Raw genomic sequence first — 20,961 nt, 5'->3', positions numbered from 1 at the left:
GAGCGGCGGCAGTGGCGGAGCCACGTTAAGGCCAAAGAGGGCTATGCCCCCCTTGCATGCAAAATTTGCATTAGTTAAATAGTGATTTTAATAATGTTCATTACTGTAGCAGGTTAATTAACAAAGGATGCCCCCCTCATTCTTCGATCTAGCTCCGCCAGTGGGAGCGGGTGACAGCAGTTCGCGAGGCGGTTGTGCAAAGTTGGCTGGCGCAGCCGCGGACGGTGTCTAGTTCGTGCTCGTGTTGACGACGGCGAACCGTGGCAGCCCCTGTGCTGGCTCAGACCCCTTTGCAACATTGTGCGCTGTGCTTGGTGCGGCGACAGGGGCGATCGTACTGACCTGTAACTAATTATCACTAGAAAAAATCGCATAAGATTGTCGTACTCATACATGTTGTGACATGAGAAGCAATTTCGCAAATTAACAAGTTTGAAGATCTAGTGTGCAGTGCAGCTGTGCAGGTTTCAGCTGCACGACGGAAAAAAAATTGCCGGATGCATGCGGCTTCCACTAAATTCTTCCATTTCCCGGCGATTTGCGGACTGTTAAGATATCCCTAGGGTTGGGGATAATAATGGGCTTATACCGAATATGCCCTAGAAGGGTTGACTCTATATAATGGAACATATACCTATCATTATTGAATAAGAGATCAGTTCCACCCACATTTGTCTCTCATGTATTCTTCATGTGCTCGGGATTGGGAAGGGAGACGGGTCTTCTACATCTTCTCCACATCTCATCTGCTGCCGAGAAGGGAACGCGGATCGGGGAATTCGCAACGACACCTACATCTTAACACGTTATCAGCAGCTCTACCACTCAAGGTATGTCATTCATGATCCCCACCGAATTCTCCTCGGTAGAATGAATTCTGGTGGCCAGTAGACCTTTTACTTGTTTAATAGATGCGTTCATGTTTACCGCAAGACATTGAACTGCATAAGTTCTAGGTTGTTTTCGTTGCTTTTTTCCAACATGGGCCTTGCCCGAATTTCATTACTTAAAGCAACGAAATTACACAGTCTTTCCCACGAACGTAGCAGCAGTTCTACTGAAAAAAAGACATAAAAGGTCCAACAGCGAAGCAACCAAACACCAACTACTCCCAGTTCAGAAAACAACATCAGCACGGCAACAGAGGCCAACGTCTAAAAACACCAACTCAAGCAAGACTACTTAGCAAAAACTAAGATACCACCACTAGGAAGCTAAAGATAGATGCCAGCCGATCCATCAATGCATCAGAACTACCCCAGCATCTTCCGCTTGTGCCTCTCGCGGGTGGAAAGATAGCGCTGTCTCCCTGAGTGCCTCGGCGCCAGCATCCAGCTTCTTCTTGTCTTCCTCCAGCTGCAATTCTGCCCAATAAGAGATAAAGGAAGAAGCTAAGCAGATGATCTCTGTAGGAGATCTCACAATTTTTTGTTCAAAGTGAATTTTATTTCTCATCTCCACAGCGCCCAGCAAATTGCTGCTAGCCCTTGATACCAAAATTTCCCTCCTCGTGGGAGAAACTATTTTGCCTAGACCCAAAATTGGTCAAGAGAGCAGGGCCTGCAATCTGCGCCCACCACATAAGCAACCAAACTCCACACGTATCTCGCCATAGCACAATCAAAGAAAAGATGATTAATCGATTCATTCTCAAGACAAAAGTTGCATCTCTTATCCCCCTGCCACCCTCGTCGGGCCAGATTATCCCTAGTTAGGATTGCATCATTCTCTATCAGCCACATAAAAATCTTAATTTTTAGAGGTAACTTTGCTTTCCAAAGATTTGCATGCTGTTTTTTTGGAATCGAGTCACATAAATGTGAATACATTGATTTTACTGTGTAAATCCCCCTACCATCCCAACACCACTTAGGGGTGTCTTTTTCTTGAGACAAAGCTAAAGAAGAGATCATGTCTCTCAGCTGCCTATACTGTTCTTGCATTGTCACATCCAGCCATCTTCTAAAGGACAACCTCCACCCATTTTGTGCTATCCCCTCAACTGTAACGGAATTATTATTGCATATTGTAAATAACTCAGGGAATTTCTCCTTCAGAGGGATGGCACCACACCAAGCGTCTTGCCAGAAATCTGTGCCCTGCCCATCTCCCACTACCAGGATCCTTCCTTGAAGATATAAATCTTTCACTTTAAGGAGATCATTCCAAACCGGGGAGTTACCGGGCTTCTTTTTCAAATGTTGCAAACAGAGATTTTTCATATATTTTTTCTTCACAATATCTTGCCAAAGCCCCTCCCCATTCTCTAATTTCCACCACCATTTAATCAAAAGACTAATGTTTAACTTCCGCAGATCTTTTATTCCCAGACCCCCTTTTTCTTAGGTATACAAATCTTACTCCACTTCACCAAATAGTATTTCTTTTTTGTTCCACCCCCTTGCCAAAAGAATCTCTTCCTTGTCTTATCCATGCTCTTGATCACAGTTTTTGGGATGAGATACATCGACATACAATAGATAGGAATGCTGCTGAGACAAAAATTAATCAAAGTGGCTCTCCCCCTATGGACAGGGTATTCCCTTTCCATCCGTCTAATCTTTTCATCATTTTCTCATCCAGGTTCCTCCAGTCCCCTACATGCAATCTTGCCCCTGAAACCGGTACTCCTAGGTACTTTAATGGCCATTTTCCAGTCGCACAGTTGAACATTTCAGCATATAGCAAGTTTTTTTGGTCATCTTCTATCACCATAACCACTTCACTTTTATCAAAATTAATTTTGAGGCCTGACATTTCCTCAAAAAGATAAAACAGCAGTTTGGTATTCCTAGCTACTTCCACTTCGTCCTTAATATACAGAATCGTGTCATCAGCATACTGTAACACCGCCACTCCATGCTCAACGTAATCAGTTGCCAAACTAGTTATGAGATTATTCCCTTGGGCCTAATTTATCATTTCTGCAAGTACATCAGCCGCCATATTAAAAAGCAAGGGAGAAAGCGGGTCTCCCTGCCTCACACCTTTTCCACACATGAAGTAGTGTCCAAGAGAGTCATTCACCTTGACATTTAATGTTCCACTGGTCATAACAGCCCAAATCCAGTCACACCACCTCTTACCAAAGCCTCTTTGTTCAAAACACTTTTTTAAGAAATTCCAATTTATTTTGTCATATGCTTTCTCAAAGTCTAACTTAAGAACCAGCCCATTCTCTCCTCTTATCTTGGTATCATGCAGAATCTCATGGAGGCTCATGATTCCATCCATAATGTTTCTCCCCTTGATAAAAGCATTTTGGGATTTGTTTATAATCTTCCTCATAATTGGTTCCAGTCTCCACATCAAAACTTTTGTGAATATTTTGTACAACACATTGAGAAGGCAAATAGGCCTATACTGTTGTATCTTGTTGGCTTCTTTTGTTTTCGGTAATAAGGTAATAGTACCATAGTTGATTCTTTGTAAGTCCAATTTTCCGTCATAGAACTCAGTAAACATAGCCATGATCTCCCCCTTGATAATCTCCCAACAATGCTGATAGAATTCGATAAGCATATGATCGGGGCCATGCGCTGTATTTTTTTCCATATCAAATATAGCTCTTTTCACCTCATTTTCAGTAAAGGGAGCATTTAACTTGTTATTATCAGCATCAGAAATCTTTTCATGAGCTCCCAAACAATCAGGATCTAGTTCCACTCCTGAATCACAGGTGGAACCAAAAAGGGATTTGTAGTACTGTGTAGCATGCTCAAGCAGCTGATCTTGTTCCTTAATAATACCATTCTCTCCCTCCAGACTAAAAATTTGATTTTTCCTCTTTTTTCCATTCGCAATTCTATGGAAAAAACCTGTATTATTATCCCCCTCCAGCAACCATTTTGAATTGGATCTCTTGTGCCAATATAATTCTTCCTCGGCCAGCAGTCTCAGTAACTCAGTTTGATTGAATGTTTTTCTTTCCATTAAGTGAGATGGGAGAAGCCCATTCTCTTCCTCTGTTTCAAGTCTCAGTAACTCCTCTTGCAAAATATTCTTGTATTTTTTAGAGTGTCCTTTCAAGCTCATACCCCAACCTTTAAGGAATTTTTTGACCCTTTTTAATTTAATATTCCACATTTCCGCAACATCTTTAGCTCTCACACCTTCCCCCCAGATTTCAGCCACTTTAGGTAAGAAATCCTCATGTTTCAACCAAGCTGTTTCAAAACAGAAAGGATGTTTTTTCTTTTCAGATTCTTGTCCGGAACACAACAGCAAAGGGTTGTGATCTGACATAAATCTTGGAATCTTCCTTAAAGTAGTTAAGGGAAAATTAGTCTCCCACTCCTCACTCATCAAAACTCTGTCAAGTTTTTCCAGAATAGGATCCTCCTGATTGTTACTCCAAGTAAATCTACCCCCATTTATTGCAAGATCTCTTAGCTCAAAAGAGTTAATGATAAAATTGAAAAGATTAGAGTGTTTATTGCTATGGAAAGTCTTATTCTTTTCAGAGCTGAATCTCAAAATATTAAAATCACCACCAATGAGCATAGGACATTTCTTATTATTGCAAATCTGAGCTAGTTCAGTTAAAAACTGTTCTTTCTTGTCATCTTGAGCTGGCCCATACACCGTTGCCAGCATCAACTCCTTATTCTCTTTTTTATCCAAAACATTGGCAACCAGAGAGAATTGACCACAAACAAAAGATATTACATCAAATCTTTCTAATCTCACACCACAAAGAACGCCTCCTGAATAACCAGTAGCAGGCAACCAATGCCAAGCAAAACAATTGCATGGATCGATTCTCCTAAAGAACTTATCATCATATTTCTTTTTAATGGTTTCTTGGAACCCAGCAAAGTCAACTTGATACTCACTCAGTAAGTCCTTCATCACCGAACTCATGCCCTTTTTGGACACACCTCTACAATTCCAAAGGAGGCCTATCATATATATTTTTTTGGCCCCACTCTTCCCCTGAGATTATAACCAGAGCGAGTCTTGGCTATATCTCCATCAGATGTAGCTATCCCATCAGCAGGTTGGGAGCATACATTTCTATTACACTTACTGGAACTGATTTTTCTCTGTTTTTTCTGTGTTTCTTGGTCGACACAACTTTAAATCCCTCTTCATCTGAAGAGTCAGACTTCCACGTAATGTACTTCATCTCCTCAAAGGGGAGATCATTATCAGCACTAGCATTAGAATCCGCAGGAAGTTCTTCTTTAGATCTTTCAGCTAAGTTAGCACGAGCTAATTCTAAATCTTTCATAATATCAAAATACTCTAAATCCATTTTTTAGTGTTGATACCCATCTTATTAGATTTAGCCAATAATTCAGAATTTTCTAGAACTACAAAGGAGTTCTTAAATTGCAGAGAATTACCTTCCAGATTCTTCTTTGCTTGGAGAACTTCCGCCTTGTCAGAAATCTTCATGTGTGCTCGCCCTTGAGCCTTGATCCTGCTACTCTGCCTCACGGATTGTTGCTTATCCTCCACTTCCTCTGTCACCATTGTATCCATTCCTTCCTGGTCCTCGATTCTCATGGGTAAATCATCTTCAGGAACATTATCCATTGGACTATCTGAAATAACCCTTGTCTCCTCTTCTTCCATGGTTTTCCCCCAGTCAAAAGGTACTGTATCATTATCCTCAGGTTGCAGATCTACTCTTAGTTCACAACCATCTTGTTGTTGGGCTGTCTTAGTTCCAGCTTCAATGTCTACCAGCATATCCTCTTGACTCGACATGTATGGGAGAGGAGCCTCCTGAATTCCACAAACAGGACTAGGCACATTCTGCACATCCAAAGTCTTGTGAGCTATCCTATTGTCTATTGATTGAGACAGCATTTTCAAACTTGTCAGGGTCAAGAGTTATCTGAGTTTTGGAACCTCTCAGAGCATTTTTAGCTTCAATAGCTGCTAGAGGATCATACTTTGAGTTGAAAAGGTTGGAGCCGTACCCATTTATGGTTGCAGAAACACTTTCTCTCAACCTGACTGTGAATAGATTCTTGATTTCCATATTCTGAAATGAACCAAAGTTCAAATGTTGTCCACCTGGTGAAATAATATCATCAAAAACAAAGCCCCTGGTCTTCACTCTCTTCACTTTCCTCGGCATTTTGCTTTCCTTCCTCAGCAAGTGGTTGTTTTCCCTTAATAGAAGTGGCAGTTTTGTCAATGACATCTTCTCCCCTCTCTTCCTGCTGAGTCTGAGTATTCTGCCTCTGCTGAGCACCATTCCCTTTAGAGTTGCCTGCCATATCATCCTCAGCCTCACTTCCATTGTCTTGTTTAGATGTGCCTTCACCCCTCCTGGGTTTCTTCGGTGAAGGAATGTCCCCCGACGGTCTGTCAGTATTTCTTGTCCACTTATTTCCAGTAGCATTGGTAACACCTTCTTGTGGCACTTTCCCTCTGAAAAGTGAAATCATAGAAATGAAAATCCAGCAAGCCTTCTACCACGGCTGGGACTTTGGTAATGTCTCTACAGCCAATCTTCACCCTGATGAAGTCCCACCTCTTGAGATTTGCTGCATCAACTTCTAGTGGCACACCAACCATTGATGCAATCAAACTAGCTTTCTTGATTGTTCTTTTTTCAACAGGAACTCCCAAAATTCTAAACCATGCAGATTCAATCCCAAATTTAGCACCAGCATTAGCTTTCCACTTCTCTACTTTCAGAGTCTCTTCAGGTTTTGTTCTCATATGCATGCCTATAAAGTAGGATAGATCTTCTACTTTTTTGGCTGTAGGAAACCTTAATTGGAAGATAGTATCTGTTAACTTTTTTGCATACCATCTCCAGCTCGAAGTTGGTCCTGCTTGAGTTCTGAACTCATGTTCAATCTGCCTAGCAGTTACCTCACCATTCAAGACAGTAATTAGAGCATAGTTAGCCATATCTCTGTCCCCCTAATCTTGGGCCCCATCCAGTATCAGGTGGAATCCTTGTCCTTGCGCAGCTAGACCACAATAAGGAGCTACCCATTCCTAGGGCATGACCTCTGTACACACTCTCTGCACATGGCCTTCTTTTCCACATCTTGGACAGATTACTGGCTTTTTGCATTCATCAGACTTATGCCCAAATAGTCGACATCTATTGCACCCCGCATCAGAGTATTTGTTCTCTTGTTTTTGCAAGTTGCCTACAAACTGAGATGGATGAACCTCCCTACCTAAGTTTCTTGTTTCTGCATTAGTTCCCCCATTTGTTCCAGCTACTCCAGATTGCACTATTTCCTCTGGAATTACAGTCCCTTTCTGTTTCAAATCCTCCTGCATCTTAGTCTGGCGTTCCCTCTCCAACATTTCCGCCTCTCGTTTCCTCTGGTCTTCCAACGCCCTGTTTTGCTGCTCCCTCCCCTGATTCAAATTGTTTCTGAGGTCAAACTGTTGCCCCCTATTGGAATTGTTGAAGTCCTGCCTACCCATCTCTTTTTGCTGCCATTGAGAGGTCTGTCCTCTTCCTCCTCTGAACGATCTGTCCCTGCCATCTCTGAAGTTGTGGTTAAATCGACTCCCATAACCTTGAAAATCAGCACCTCGGCCACCAATCTGATTCAATCATTGTCCTCCAAATCTCGCCCCATGTCGCCCCCCAAAGTGCCCCTGATCCGTTTTCGTTGCTGATCTATACAGTTCGGTGTAGATCCATTTTGCTTTAATCCTAGATTTGTTTCATCCAGCACGGTTTAGAACCCTGTTAGTTCTCGTAAGCAGTTTTTGCTTCAATCTAGATTCAATCTACTATGGCTTTGTTCTATTAGTAGATATATTTGTTTCCTGGTGGCATTTTTTTCATCTGCAAACCAAGGAACGAGCCGTGTATGCGGCAGCCGCCGGCTAACCCACCGCATGACATGTGTATGCTGGCGGCATGAATAATCTATGTTTTTAAAGCGGTAAGGAGAGGCGAGGCGATCCACCACCGCCTTATCGCCTAGGCGACGCCTAGGCGGGCTAAGGCGAGACCTTAAGCAAGGCGAGCCGCCACCGCCTTGTCGCCTAGGCGACGCCTTGAAAATAAAAATAGAGTGAATAATCACGGTGCCGGCCATCCCAACATGCATGCCTCTTGGGCCCCTGCGTGAACACCGGCGACCTTGCTAGCATGATCCTTTATCTAGCAAGCTAGCATGTTTAATTAGCTTTTGTGATCAGCAAACTAGTATAGATCTTCAATCCATGGATTGATTCCATGACTAGTGTTACTCAGTTTTTTTTCCTGATAAACTGGTTTGCGGCACTGGCTAACCCATTGCATAGATTGGAACCTATGCATACGCCGGTGTATTTTTTTTATCCTAGCACAGTTCTACCCGAAGTCGTATGTGCTAAAAAACGCGGCCGGGGGGTGAAACGACCCCACCGTATTTCATTAAGAGGAAGCGACCACGGCTTTTCCGATCGCAGAAAAATCCCCCAAACCCTGGTCCATGCCCACAAAGACCATGTCTTGCGACCAGCACAATGAGGAGGATTTTTTTACCCCTGCACTGCCTGCCGGAAAATCCGTCTCCAGCAGGGATTGAACCCCGGCCGGCAGGCAGGAGGCGCTACTGAGCGCTGCTAGCCAAGTATGTGCTTGCCACCACATACTTGCATGCACAGATGTGTCACCGTACGCCGACACCTGCACTCATTGCTAGCTTGCCGATAAGGTTTATCTACTGCGTGCGCCTATGTGATCTGTGCCCCGATGAGCGCGTTTAGGTGACTCATAATGTTTGTGGCTGGTTGTCTCTTTGTTTTATGTATATATATATATATATATATATATATATATATATATATATATATATATATATCTTGCTATGATCGTTGAATGCATGGAAAAACTAGGAAATTACATCCGACCATATCAAACTGATTTATCTAAGCTATATTCATGTGTACTTACCTGAAGTATGTTACATGATCTTAGGCAATGGGTGACGTCGCGGCAAGGCAGTTCGATTGCCTCATGTTGAATGGTAAGAACTACCAGACCTGGGTTGTGGATTGTCAGTTCCACTTGGCAGCTATGCAGTTGATTTATACAATCACTCCACGTGCGGATGGTGCACCTGCAGTCCCAGCGCATGAGATTGCCAAAGCTTCTATTTTCCTGAGGCACCATATCCACAAAGACCTCAAGCAGGAGTATCTTGAGGTGCGTGACTCGCTTACGCTGTGGCTAGCGCTCGAGGAGCGTTTTGGCAAGCAAAAGACAGTGGTCCTCCCTCAGGCCAGGCGTGATTGGTCACAATTGCGCTTCCTCGACTTCAAGACTGTGGAGGCCTACAACTCTGCACTTCACCGTATTGTTGGCCAGCTTCGCTTCTGTGGGCAGAGAGTCACAGATGCCGAGATGATTGAGAAGACTCTCGAGACCTTCCACCCTTCAAATATGATGCTCCAGGAGCAGTACCGTAATAATAGGTACAGAAAGTATTCTGAACTTATTAATGTCCTTCTTGCTGCCGAGACTCAAAATGAGCTCTTGATGAAAATTTTTAATATGCGCCCTGTTGGCTCAAATGCATTGCCTGAAGCACATGCAAGTTTTCACAAGAAGAATAAGACCTTTTACAAGAAAGGCATGCACAGCAAGAAGCAAGGTCATAATGAGGGGAAGTTTAAGAAGCAATTTAATAGAGGCCAGAAGCCTCGCGGCCAAGAAAAAGGTAAGGCCCAGAATGGCCAGAAAGGTGATGGAAATATGAGTGAGCATCCAAACAAGGGTTGCTTCCGTTGTGGATCAATGAACCATTGGTCTCGCCAATGTAGGACTGAACCACACCTGATCCAGATGTATCAGGATTGGAAGAAGCGTCAAAATGCAGAGGCTCATTTTGTTCAGGCACCTGTTGATGCCGTGACTGGAGAGCACGTTGCGGTGCTACCCCAATCTATCCAGAAGATAGATGATACTTCTGCTGCTATGGATGTTGATCCAACTGATGCCACTCCAGCTACCCAGGATGGCGACGATGATTACAACCTCGATGAAGAGGACACCCTCGACGATGACTATGGGGACATGGAGTAGTCCCTGTGTCATGAGTCATTTGCTTAGATTATTTTAATTTGGTCTCATTAGTCAGTTTGATTTATTTCCTGAAGAACTTTGGCGTGATGTAATAATGCTCCAGCTGAGCAAACTGGATTATTTGCTTTGGTCCAACATTAGCATTTAAATATTATATCTTAGTTCGTTGTGGTTAAATTTGTGGCCTTATCTTGTTCGATACATGCATTGATTTGTTTATTTCTATGCATTTTTTCCCTGTACACATGCATTCCCAAGTGCTCTGATCATTACGGCATGGGTGAATTAAATCAATTATTTTAATAGAACAAGAGAGGTGACGTACTGGTCCTATGGAGCCTGAAGAAGAGGATTATTGCCTAGTCGCAAACTCAATATTGAGAGATACAAAATATTTTCAGACATTACAGAAACGAACTGAAAATGTTCTCACGATTGCCGGAAGCAATGGCCGCATCATTGGCTCCGGTCGAGCTGTTGTGGTCCTCCCAAATGATACTAGGATTTTTATAGATGAAGCTTTCCTATATCAAGGAGTTGAGAGTAATCTCCTTACATTTAAAGACATCCGTCGTAGTGGCTATCATATTACCACTGCATGTGAAAGAGGTACTGAATACCTCAATATAATAGTCTGAAAACACCCAAATAAAAGTGGTCGAGCAAGCACTTGGCACCTCCTCTGGACTGTACTACACAAAAATTAAGCCCCCTCTAGAATATGTTGCGATGTCAACTATATTTAAAAATCCAGAATCCTTTAGGATCTGGCATGAAAGGCATGGTCACCCTGGATTAGGCATGATGCGAAAAATTATAAATAGCTCTATTGGCCATGGCATTAAAACGAGTCAGTTTACTAAACCAGAAGATTTTTTGTGCACTGCCTGTGCACAAGGAAAACTGATCACAAAACCTTCTTACCTAAAAGTAAAATCTGAGTCATTGGGTTTCCTGGAGAGAATTCAAGGTGATATCTGTGGTCCAATAAATCCTTTGTCGGGACCCTTTAGATATTTCATGGTTCTTATAGACGCTTCTACAAAGTGGAGCCAGGTATGCCTGTTGTCTACGCAGAATCATGCTTTTCCTAAATTCATTGCTCAAATCATCCGTTTGCGTGCTAATTTCCCGAAGAATCACATTAAGTCAATTCGGATGGACAATGCTGGCGAGTTCACCTCAAAAGCATTTAATGACTATTGTTTAGCATTGGGCATTGATGTAGAGCATTCTGTACCCATGTCCACACTCAGAATGGGCTTGCCGAGTCCCTAATCAAAAGAATTAAATTAATTGCCAGGCCACTTTTGCTGAATAGCAACCTCCCCACCAGTTGTTGGGACCATGCAGTGCTGTATGCTACTGCCTTAATCCAATATAGACCCTCTGCATATCACTCTGCTTCCCCTCACCAATTAGTGCGTGGACAACAACCAATGATTTCCCATATGTGAAAATTCGGCTGTGCTGTATATGTGCCGATATCACCACCCCAGCGTACATCTATGGGACCTCACCGGAAGTTGGGGGTTTATGTTGGTTATGAAACTCCGTCCATAATCAAATATTTGGAGCCGAAAACTAGGGACCTATTTACGGCTCGGTACGCTGATAGTATCTTCGATGGAGATCATTTTCCGGCATTAGGGGGAGGAATAGAATGGAATGACACGGGTTTTCATTCCATCGATCCACGCACTAAAGATACTGAACTTGAAGTTCAGAGAATAATAAATCTGCAACAATTGGCAAATAACTTACCAGATGCTTTTACTGATATAAGAGGAGTGTCAAAATCGCATATTCCTGCGGCTAATGCACCGGAGAGAGTAGAGATACCCATGGAGGGCATGGATTCTACTCGAGTCCCCAATCCTAGGAAAAAGGGGAGAGAACCGGATGACTCGGTTGATGCGTCGCGGAGACGTCCGCAAAAGCAGAACACCAGAGTACAAGCATTGCACTCCCAATTAGTAGTCCCAGAAGTGACATGCCCCGAAGGCGAAGGCCCTAGTGCACTAGTGCGCACAAATATAACAGATAGCACAAGGGCATCGGAACAACCATACTCGAATAATACGGGAAATCAAAATGAGCTGGATGATGCAAATGAAGAAATTACCACAAACTATGTTGAGTCGAGAGATTTATATAATAGAAAGACTACAGTTGTCGACATAAATTTTGTCTCTAAAATCGCTGCTGTAATTGATGAGAATCCTGAACCAAAGTCCATGGCAGAGTGCCGGAAGCGCTCAGATTGGGTCAAATGGAAAGAAGCGATAGAGACAGAATTGCGCTCGCTTAAAAAGAGGCAAGTATTCGGGCCTGTCGCCCCGACGCCCCCAAAGTATTCCATGTTGGATACAAATGGGTATTCGTTCGTAAAAGGGATGAGAATAATGTGGTGGTGAGATATAAAGTGAGGCTTGTAGCACAAGAGTTCACGCAGAGATCCGACATCGATTATGATGAAACATACTCTCCTGTAATAAGTGGCATAACATTCCGATATTTAATCTCAATGACAGCAGGATTAAATCTAAACATGCAGTTGATGTTGTGACCGCGTATTTATACGAGTCACTGGACTTATATATATATATATATATATATATATATATATATATATATATATATATATATATATATATATATATATATATATATATATATATATATATATAAACACACACACACATATACATACGCGGATGGACTGAAAATTCCGGATTCTAAGGAAAATCGCAACATGCACAGCATTAAGTTGCAGAGGGCGCTGTATGAGCTGAAACAGTCTGGTCGGATGTGGTACAACCGGCTAAGTGAATTTCTCCTGAAGAGAGGTTACATAAATAACGAGGATTGTCCCTGTGTATTTATTAGAAAATCCCAGAAAGGATTCTGTATCATCTCAGTCTATGTCGATAATCTGAATATCATTGGCCCCACAGAGGACATTGAGGAGGCGAGTGCCTATCTCAAGACGGAGCTTGAGATGAAAGATATGGGTAAAACTTGATTTTGTTTAGGCCTGCAAATCAAGCATCTCTCTGAAGGAATTTTAATACACTAGTCGACCTATAAAAAAAGGTTTTTGAGAGATTTAATATGATGAAAGCGCATCCTGTGACCACCCCCATGGTCGTGAGATCACTCGACATAGACAAAGACCCATTTAGACCAAAGAGTGAAAATGAGGATGTGTTGGGACCTGAAGTTCCCTATTTGAGTGCTATTGGGGCACTTATGTACCTTGCGAACTGCACACGACCTGATATCGCATTTGTGGTAAATTTGCTAGCAAGATTTAGTGCAACCCCTACTAGACGGCATTGGGTTGGTGTCAAAACTATATTGAGGTACCTCAAGGGTACTCTTGATCTTGGTCTATTTTTCCCGAAGAAAAATGGTTTGACCATGGTGGGCTATGCAGATGCTGGATATCTATCAAATCCCCATAATGCTAGATCTCAAACTGGTTTCGTGTTTCTCTGTGGTGGTACAGCTATCTCATGGCGGTCGTCTAAACAGACCTTGGTAGCAACGCCATCAAATCATTCAGAAATTATAGCTCTATATGAAGCCACACGTGAGTGCGTTTGGCTACGGCGTATGATTAAGCACATCCAGAAGTCGTGTGGCCTTAATATTGTCGATACTCCCACTATTATCTACGAACATAATGCAGTATGTGTTACACAAATGCAAACAGGTTATGTAAAGAATAATTTAACAAAGCATATAGCTCCTAAATATTTCTATCCTCATGATCTCCAGAAGCAGGGTGAGGTAAAAATATTGCAAGCTAGGTCATGTGACAATATGACAGATTTGTTTACTAAATCTCTTCCTGCTACTACATTTAGAAAATTTGTTCGAGGAATTGGAATGAGATTTTTGAAAGACTTGCAGTGTTCAGGGGGAGTCCGCCCCTGAATATTTGCTATTGCTTTTGGGTCCTGAAGATCCTATTAGATATAATCCAGAAGATTATAATACATCCTGAAGATGTTAATTGCACTCTTTTCCTTTATGAGTTTTCCAGAAGTTTCTCATATAAGGTTTTTAATGAGGCAACAAGTGTAATACATTAAGCAGCTACGGTGTACTCTTTTCTCCATTCCATTTTTTGCATTGGGTTTTTGGAAGGAGTTTTTAACGAGGCATATGCTAGTCGCGGTATTCGCCTAAGAGGGAGTGTTAAGATATCCCTAGGTTGGGGATAATAATGGGCTTATACCGAATATGCCCTAGAAGGGTTGACTCTATATAATGGAACATGTACCTATCATTATTGAATAAGAGATCAGTTCCACCCACATTTGTTTCTCCTGTGTTCTTCATGTGCTCGAGATTGGGAAGGGAGACGGGTCTTCTACATCTCCACGTCTCATCTGCCGCCGAGAAGGGAACGCGGATCGGGGGATTGGCAACGACATCTACATCTTAACACGGACGTCCGCCCTGAACACTGATGCGTGGGACCGGGTCCACGTGTTAGTCACCTATCATCACCAGGGGGACGGATGCAGGAGGAACCGTTTCCGCGATTTGCACCATGGAGAACGTCACCGTGACTCTTTATCCATGCACGCTAAGCTAGCAGCATGTCAACAGGATAGCAAAAGTAGTTGCACGTCGCTTCTTGGTTAGCTGCGTCTGCTGCTCCTGTTCGTCTGCCTTACCTTCGGTTCGTTGCGGTAGGAAGCGAGCAGTCACCAGACTCACCCAATCAGCCAAACTTTACCTGACCTCATCTGGGGGACGAAGCTAACAGGCAAAAAAAAAAAAACATGTAAGAAGCGATTGGTGACCGGTCCGAGCCGCCGCCATTGACACGGCCACACTAGCTATATTGTTCTCATTCCACGCATCGCTCGTCGGTGGACAGTGGTGAGCAGATGCCTTCGGCTCGGACCCACCGCGCCATCGCGAGAAAAATAAAGAAGAGAGGTCGACGTGTACACTGGTGGAGTGTCTATATATATCTCCCGGGACGGACGGGCTCATTGCAGAGTTCGACAAAAAAAATTCAAGCAGTCATCGTCCTTACTCCACCAGGATGCCGGCGCAGGTGTGGCTCTAGTTCGTTTCCAGCTCGTCGCACGTTTCATTCTCTGCTTCCAAACTGTTCCTTGATAGGGTTCTAATTTAAACTCCTAATCGTTTCCTTGGCTGTTTGCCTGTTTCCATGGCAGCAGAAGGTGGTCTTGAAGGTCTCCTCCATGAGCGATGAGAAGGTGAAGCAGAAGGCAATGGAAACTGTTGCGGATATCTACGGTAAGGGGAGAATTTGGCTATCGAAACTGCTGCAGATATCTACGGTACGGTAAGGGGAGGTTGCTAGCTGCAACTGCTGCGATGTGATCTCTGTCACCTCCATCGTCGTCGCTTCGGTTGTTATCTTTTTTTCAGCGAGCAATGGTTTCTCTGTTCCGAAATGGGCATCTGATGCTATATGAATGAGCATATATGCAGGATTCTTTCTTCCTCTTCTTTTTTCTACTGATTTATATTATCTTGAAAAACAGGAATCGATTCGATAGGCGCTGATCACAAAGAGCAGAAGATGACTGTAATCGGTGACATGGACCCCGTTGAGATCGCCAAGAAGTTGAAGAAGTTCGGGAGGATAGACATAGTCTCGATTGGCCCGGCAAAGGATGAGAAGAAGGATGACAAGAAAGGGGGAAAGAAGTGATAAGCGGCTTCGTCCCTGGCACCTCCTTGGATGCCCCTGATTCTCCTTTTAGGATGAACATGCATGGCAGAACTTAATTAGGTTTTGCTTACTAGTAATGTAGTGTGTTGGTGTACACAGTCTCTCATCTGGCTGGGTATATGCAAGTGTATGGTTATAAATTAAGTGCACTTGTGCAAGGAAGAAGAAGAAGAGGAATAATGAGCCACTTCTAGGTTCATGGACTGCATCTGCCAGTAGAGTTAAGCCACGTTTGGCACGGCTTCGGCCAGCTCCGGCTTCATCTGGTGCGGGTATTGTCGATCACTATAGGAGTATTGTATAACTCTGTTGATAGCTGTAGTATCAAGCTGGAACGGAAACCAATGCGGAAAATGAACTAGCAAGGGGGTGAAGTCGGCTTCACCCCCTTAAGCTACTGCTAATTAAAATTGAGGAGGTGAAATGATTTGATCCTGGTACCATATTTTATTACTTGGTTACCAATCATTTTCTTTTCTAGAATGATTGAGGTAAAAAATCTCAAAGTATACTTTGAGTATCTCCTTGTATAATAACAATACAAATGCTGCAAACATCTCAACGTATTATGGGCTTATGGCACAAAGAGGGTCAAAATGAGGCCTGAAAGGCACAGCCCAACTAGCCTCATCTTTGTTTGACTCGTTTTTGAGGAAGCCCAAACCATGAAACTGCGGCGGAGCCGATTCAAGCCTCATTGGAAGGGTACCAGGACGCGGCGCAGCAGCTGTGCCTCGGCTACCAGGACCGACGTCAGCCGTCCCAGCAGCGAGGTCACGGCGCCCTGCGCCATCCCAGCCATGATCGTGTCCCTAGCAGGGTATGTGTCTCCCCCTCTTTCTCAGGATGTCTAACAGCAGCTAGCTAGCTTGCTTTAATTTGCTTCCGCGATCTTCTTCCCACCCCGGCGGCGACCATGCATGAGCAAAGGAGGGTGAGCAACGCCAAGAGGGCGTAACATACATGAGAAGGCATGCATGCATAACCTTCGTCATGTTATTACTAGGTGTCTGATGCTTATTAGAGATGGAGTAGGATTAGAGGAAGAGCAGCATCTCACGATGCGCCGCTCCATCTCCTCGTCATTGGACACGCCTGCTCTGATCCGATGACCGATTAATTGATGCTGAAACAAGGCACGCGCCGACATTTGCTTTCGTGCCACGCTGCAGTATGCTTTGCTTGAGGCCATTGATCTCAGCACATATAGCTTTCCCCTTTATTACTTTCTTGTCTATACTAGGACCGCGAAGAATATTTTGGTCCTTCTCTTTTTACGACCAAAAAAAGGCTAGCCACGGTTAACACTAGGGCTGCTAGTAGGGTGGGTTGAAATGAATTTTATGGGGTGTATTTTGATGTGGAGTGTGTTTGGATTGGTCAAAATCTGCTGTATTATGTAACTAGGAAGGTGGCCCGCGCTATTTGCGCGGGGTAGCTAGTTTTTTTTCATCTCCAATTCCTTAAAATTTATGCATACATGCACTTATATTGTCCTATGGCTGATGTATCTTTTCTCGATCACATACCATATACGGGCTCTACAAATTTAGTATTGCAGGTGGCAGGGTACAATCTTCTCCTTTATATTCACCGTTCTCTATGGCCGTCATCACTCTCAAAATCTGACTTGTGTTAAGTTTTTTCTCTACTTTATTTTACTCATAGTTTTTATTTCTGTAAATTAATGCTATTAAATTGTGCTTCCTCATGGCCATGCCAATGGTTTTTTTAGTTGTTAGCACGCTCCCTAAATTGCACACTAATGACTTGTCTGGTTGGACCTCAACTCTTTCTAAGATTGCATTAGTTTTGGTTTCAATGGTGAAATCATTTTTTTAAGTTGAAATTGTTGTCTAAAAATATTTACCAAATCAATTTTTTAATGGTAATATGGTAATTCTGAGAATACTTTACAAATTTAAAAGTAAGGAGAAACCGGAAGCTATTTTTTCTCCTCCTCTCTGTTGTAAGCCATTCTGGAATTTCATTTGGTTTTCTTCGATGAAGCCATTTTATTTTATGTATTTGGTAGAACTTTATCAAAAGTTGTTAGAGAAGCCCAGCAAACAAACTCGGGCTAATAATCATCAGGGTTACTTGCGTTATCGTCAAAGGTTCTAGTGTTTGATATATAAACATATAATGAAGGACATGCAAGACTCGATGAATGTTATAGTCAAACCACTACTTAGATTTCCATACATGATGACTGACTGCAGTAATTCATATTTATTTATTTATAACTTGATAAAAAGTACAAGCATGCATCTTTCTAACACTTTTCAAATTAAGATCATAGAAAAAATTCAAATGCTAGAAAGTGGTAATAGTTGTTACGTAGTTGTTATACTCTGCAGTGCCAGACAACTACTCAAGCAAACCGCACAAATATGTAATTGAGACAATGGTTGATTTATTACAAAAGAAGAAAAAGAAAATTGTACCAGTAGTGGTAATACCGTAACAGTATGAAATTTGTTATTTATCCGAGCTTATTTTTGCCATATTGTAGCACCACATATTCTTTTACCTTCTTATTGTGCTACTTATTACGTAAAATACCATGTATCTGCTCCCGTGCACTACATTTCAAATATGATTGCACACTAAAAATGTGAGATTGCACTTAACACAAATATTGAACCTACATGTGTTTCTGATCTGATTCCCTTGCACGTATCTCAAACCATCCACAAACTAACCGGCCAGGCACATCCCACACCTTCGACATCTTGGGGCTTCGGTTGGGAGGGTCACCTCCTCTATTCTATTGTTTGGCACTGCCATCTATGGCTTCTAATAGAGGTAGCTAGCACTGATGCTATTCCTTCTATCTATTTAGAACAATGAGCTATAATATATATGAATATTGTATGTGTCATCTTATAATATTGCTCCCCATCTTGGGCATCTAGAATTTTTTATTTGAAATTTATTTATTTAACAATCATATTTGGTATGGACTCTTTGGTCACATCCTAAGTTTCTCTATTTTTAATTTTGAAATTAGTTATTTAGTAATAGTATTTGATATGAATTTTTGAGTTAGTTTAGACTATTAGATCTTCATAAAATCCAGCAGTATATTAGCCAAACGAAACATGCATTCAAGGCTAGATGCTTGCGTGTGTTCTCGACCCGATCGATCAAACATGTTACTGCGAGATTTGGCGTGCCCCACAAATACGTGGGAATACGTGCCCTGCAAAGGAATCAGATATCTTTCTCTCCTTGTAATATGGAAGATTAGGCGTGAATGAAATGCAAGAGTTTTTAGAAAGCAATGCAAGAGACGTCAGCTCCAGGTCTGCTGGCAAAAATTAAGCTCGAGGCAGGCGCTTGGGCTCTAGCTGGGGCGGTACTTGTTACTTTTCTTACCCTTCCGGCTCCGTATGTACTCTCTTTCTTTATCAATGAAATAGGCACACTCGTCCATTAAAAAAAAATCGATCAAACATGATGTGACCTCTATACGTCTAGCTAATAAAGCTCTCTCTTTGTCTAAAAAAAAACTTGTGATGCCCTCTCATTCTGAATACATGGTGTTCTCGACCTGATCAAAATTAAATGATATGACCTCCATACTGTCTAGCTAATAAAGCGCTCTCTTTATCTGTAAAAAACAAATCTTGTGATGCCCTCTCTGAATACATGGTGTTGTGAATCTCGAAAGTATCAACTGAATGTTTATTTTCATCCATTCAAAATCTAATATTTTAGAGTTCATATTCACTATGTATATGTGTTATCTTTTTTTTGGATTTAGTGTCTTGGCGAAATCCAAAGCCTTACTCTTCCCTTAAACTATGTGGAGATTACTATCAGTGTACCAAATTTAGATAGCTCCAGACCTTGATTTGTTCTACGACCAATAATGATTTCTAACGCTTGCTTCAGAGTGCAGGGTCGCACTGATTGCGACCTGCATGCTTCATTGTTTATATACTTCAAAAACGGGCATATGCAAGTCTTGCAAGTTTAGGCCGTATGAATCAAGTCCTATTTTTCTTATTTTCTGTTTCCAAATTTAGCTATTTAAATAATAGTATTCGGCAAGGACTCTTTGATCCGGTCCTAGTTCTTTTATTGTTATATTTCGAAATTATATATTTATTAGTCGTATTTGACATGGACTTTTGAGCTAGTCTAGGCCGTTAGATCTTCATAAAATCCAATGGTGTAAATTCTTCTTTTTTTTAATTAATGTGGGAATTTCGAGCTCCTCTCGGCGAATGTGGTGGCTTCTTTTAACACTATTGTATTAAAATAATAGATAGAGCGAGGAGGACGGGTTGGGACGGGTTGGAGTGAGTGTATTGGTGCAGTGCCCACATCAATCAAAAACCGGACCCTAAATATTAAAATCTCGCATTCGCATAATTGGTTGGAATTTATTAGAGACGACTTGACTTACAGATACTTTGTGCAAAATAGTATGATTTACTAACACATACACATTGTTATAATGCATCCGGGTGCATTTTGCACAGAGAATGCACCCACCCTGTCAGTTGCAACTGCGACAGTTCTAGTTGCAACTGGGTCGGTTTGAGTTGCAACCGATTCGCGTCCAGTTGTAATTGGTTCGCATCCGGTTGTAACTATTTCACGTCCCGTTGCAACTGGTTTAGTTGCAATCAGTTCCGTCCAGTAGCAATTGATCTATTCTCCAAGTTGCAATTGATATAGTCTCTCGGTTGTAACTGCAGGGTGGGTGCATTTTGTACAGAGAATGCACTTTGTTGCATTTTAGCCTCGTGCGTGTGTGTGTGCGCGCGCACGCGTGTGTGTGTTATATTGATGAGTTACTGCACCATAAATGATAATGAACATTTCAAATCTTGTAATATATGCATATCTTTTCTTGTGATACGGTACACAATAGTTTTATTTAGTATAGATGTACCAAATGAATGTCAGTGTAAATAATTTTGCTAATTGTGAGTTTACAACTAGGTTAGTGTGTGGTTGGTTTGGTCTTCACTTTTTCCTAAAGAAGTTTTTTCAATGATCTCAGAAGATATGACTTGCATGTTTGGTCTAAGAGAATGCAACTTGTTGTATTATAGCCTCGTCGTACATATATATCTTTTCTTGTTGCATTTTAATTTATCCTCCATGGATACCCCTGATTCTCCTTTTAGGATGAACATACACATGGCTGAACTTAATTAGGTTTTGCTTACTAGTAATGTAGTGTGCTGGTGTACACAGTCTCTCA

General features: G+C 42.1%; 2 protein-coding genes across 3 annotated transcripts; both read left to right on the top strand.

Annotated features, from left to right (window-relative positions):
* The first annotated feature begins 8,905 nt into the window (after nt 1-8,905).
* Nucleotides 8,906-10,009, top strand: LOC120640257. Its single transcript, XM_039916112.1, has one exon. The coding sequence runs from the start codon at nt 8,906-8,908 to the stop codon at nt 10,007-10,009; it is 1,104 nt and encodes a 367-aa protein (XP_039772046.1).
* A 4,925-nt stretch (nt 10,010-14,934) lies between these two features.
* LOC120641351 (heavy metal-associated isoprenylated plant protein 39-like) lies at nt 14,935-16,167 on the top strand. Of its 2 annotated transcripts, none has more exons than XM_039917425.1 (3): nt 14,935-15,089; nt 15,217-15,295; nt 15,547-16,166. In XM_039917425.1, exons 1-3 carry the CDS (start codon nt 15,078-15,080, stop codon nt 15,714-15,716), a joined length of 261 nt encoding a protein of 86 aa, XP_039773359.1. In that variant the 5' UTR covers nt 14,935-15,077; the 3' UTR covers nt 15,717-16,166. The 2 variants fall into 2 exon arrangements, with proteins under 2 accessions (XP_039773359.1, XP_039773358.1); XM_039917424.1 differs by having other exon boundaries at nt 14,966-15,089; nt 15,214-15,295; nt 15,547-16,167.
* The last annotated feature ends 4,794 nt before the right edge of the window (nt 16,168-20,961 follow it).

Source organism: Panicum virgatum, chromosome 7K (assembly GCF_016808335.1).
Source record: "Panicum virgatum strain AP13 chromosome 7K, P.virgatum_v5, whole genome shotgun sequence".
In the NCBI taxonomy this organism is placed as follows: domain Eukaryota; kingdom Viridiplantae; phylum Streptophyta; class Magnoliopsida; order Poales; family Poaceae; genus Panicum; species Panicum virgatum.
The sequence above is the reverse complement of the archived record's forward strand: the minus strand, read 5'-3'. Positions and strand labels throughout refer to the sequence as shown.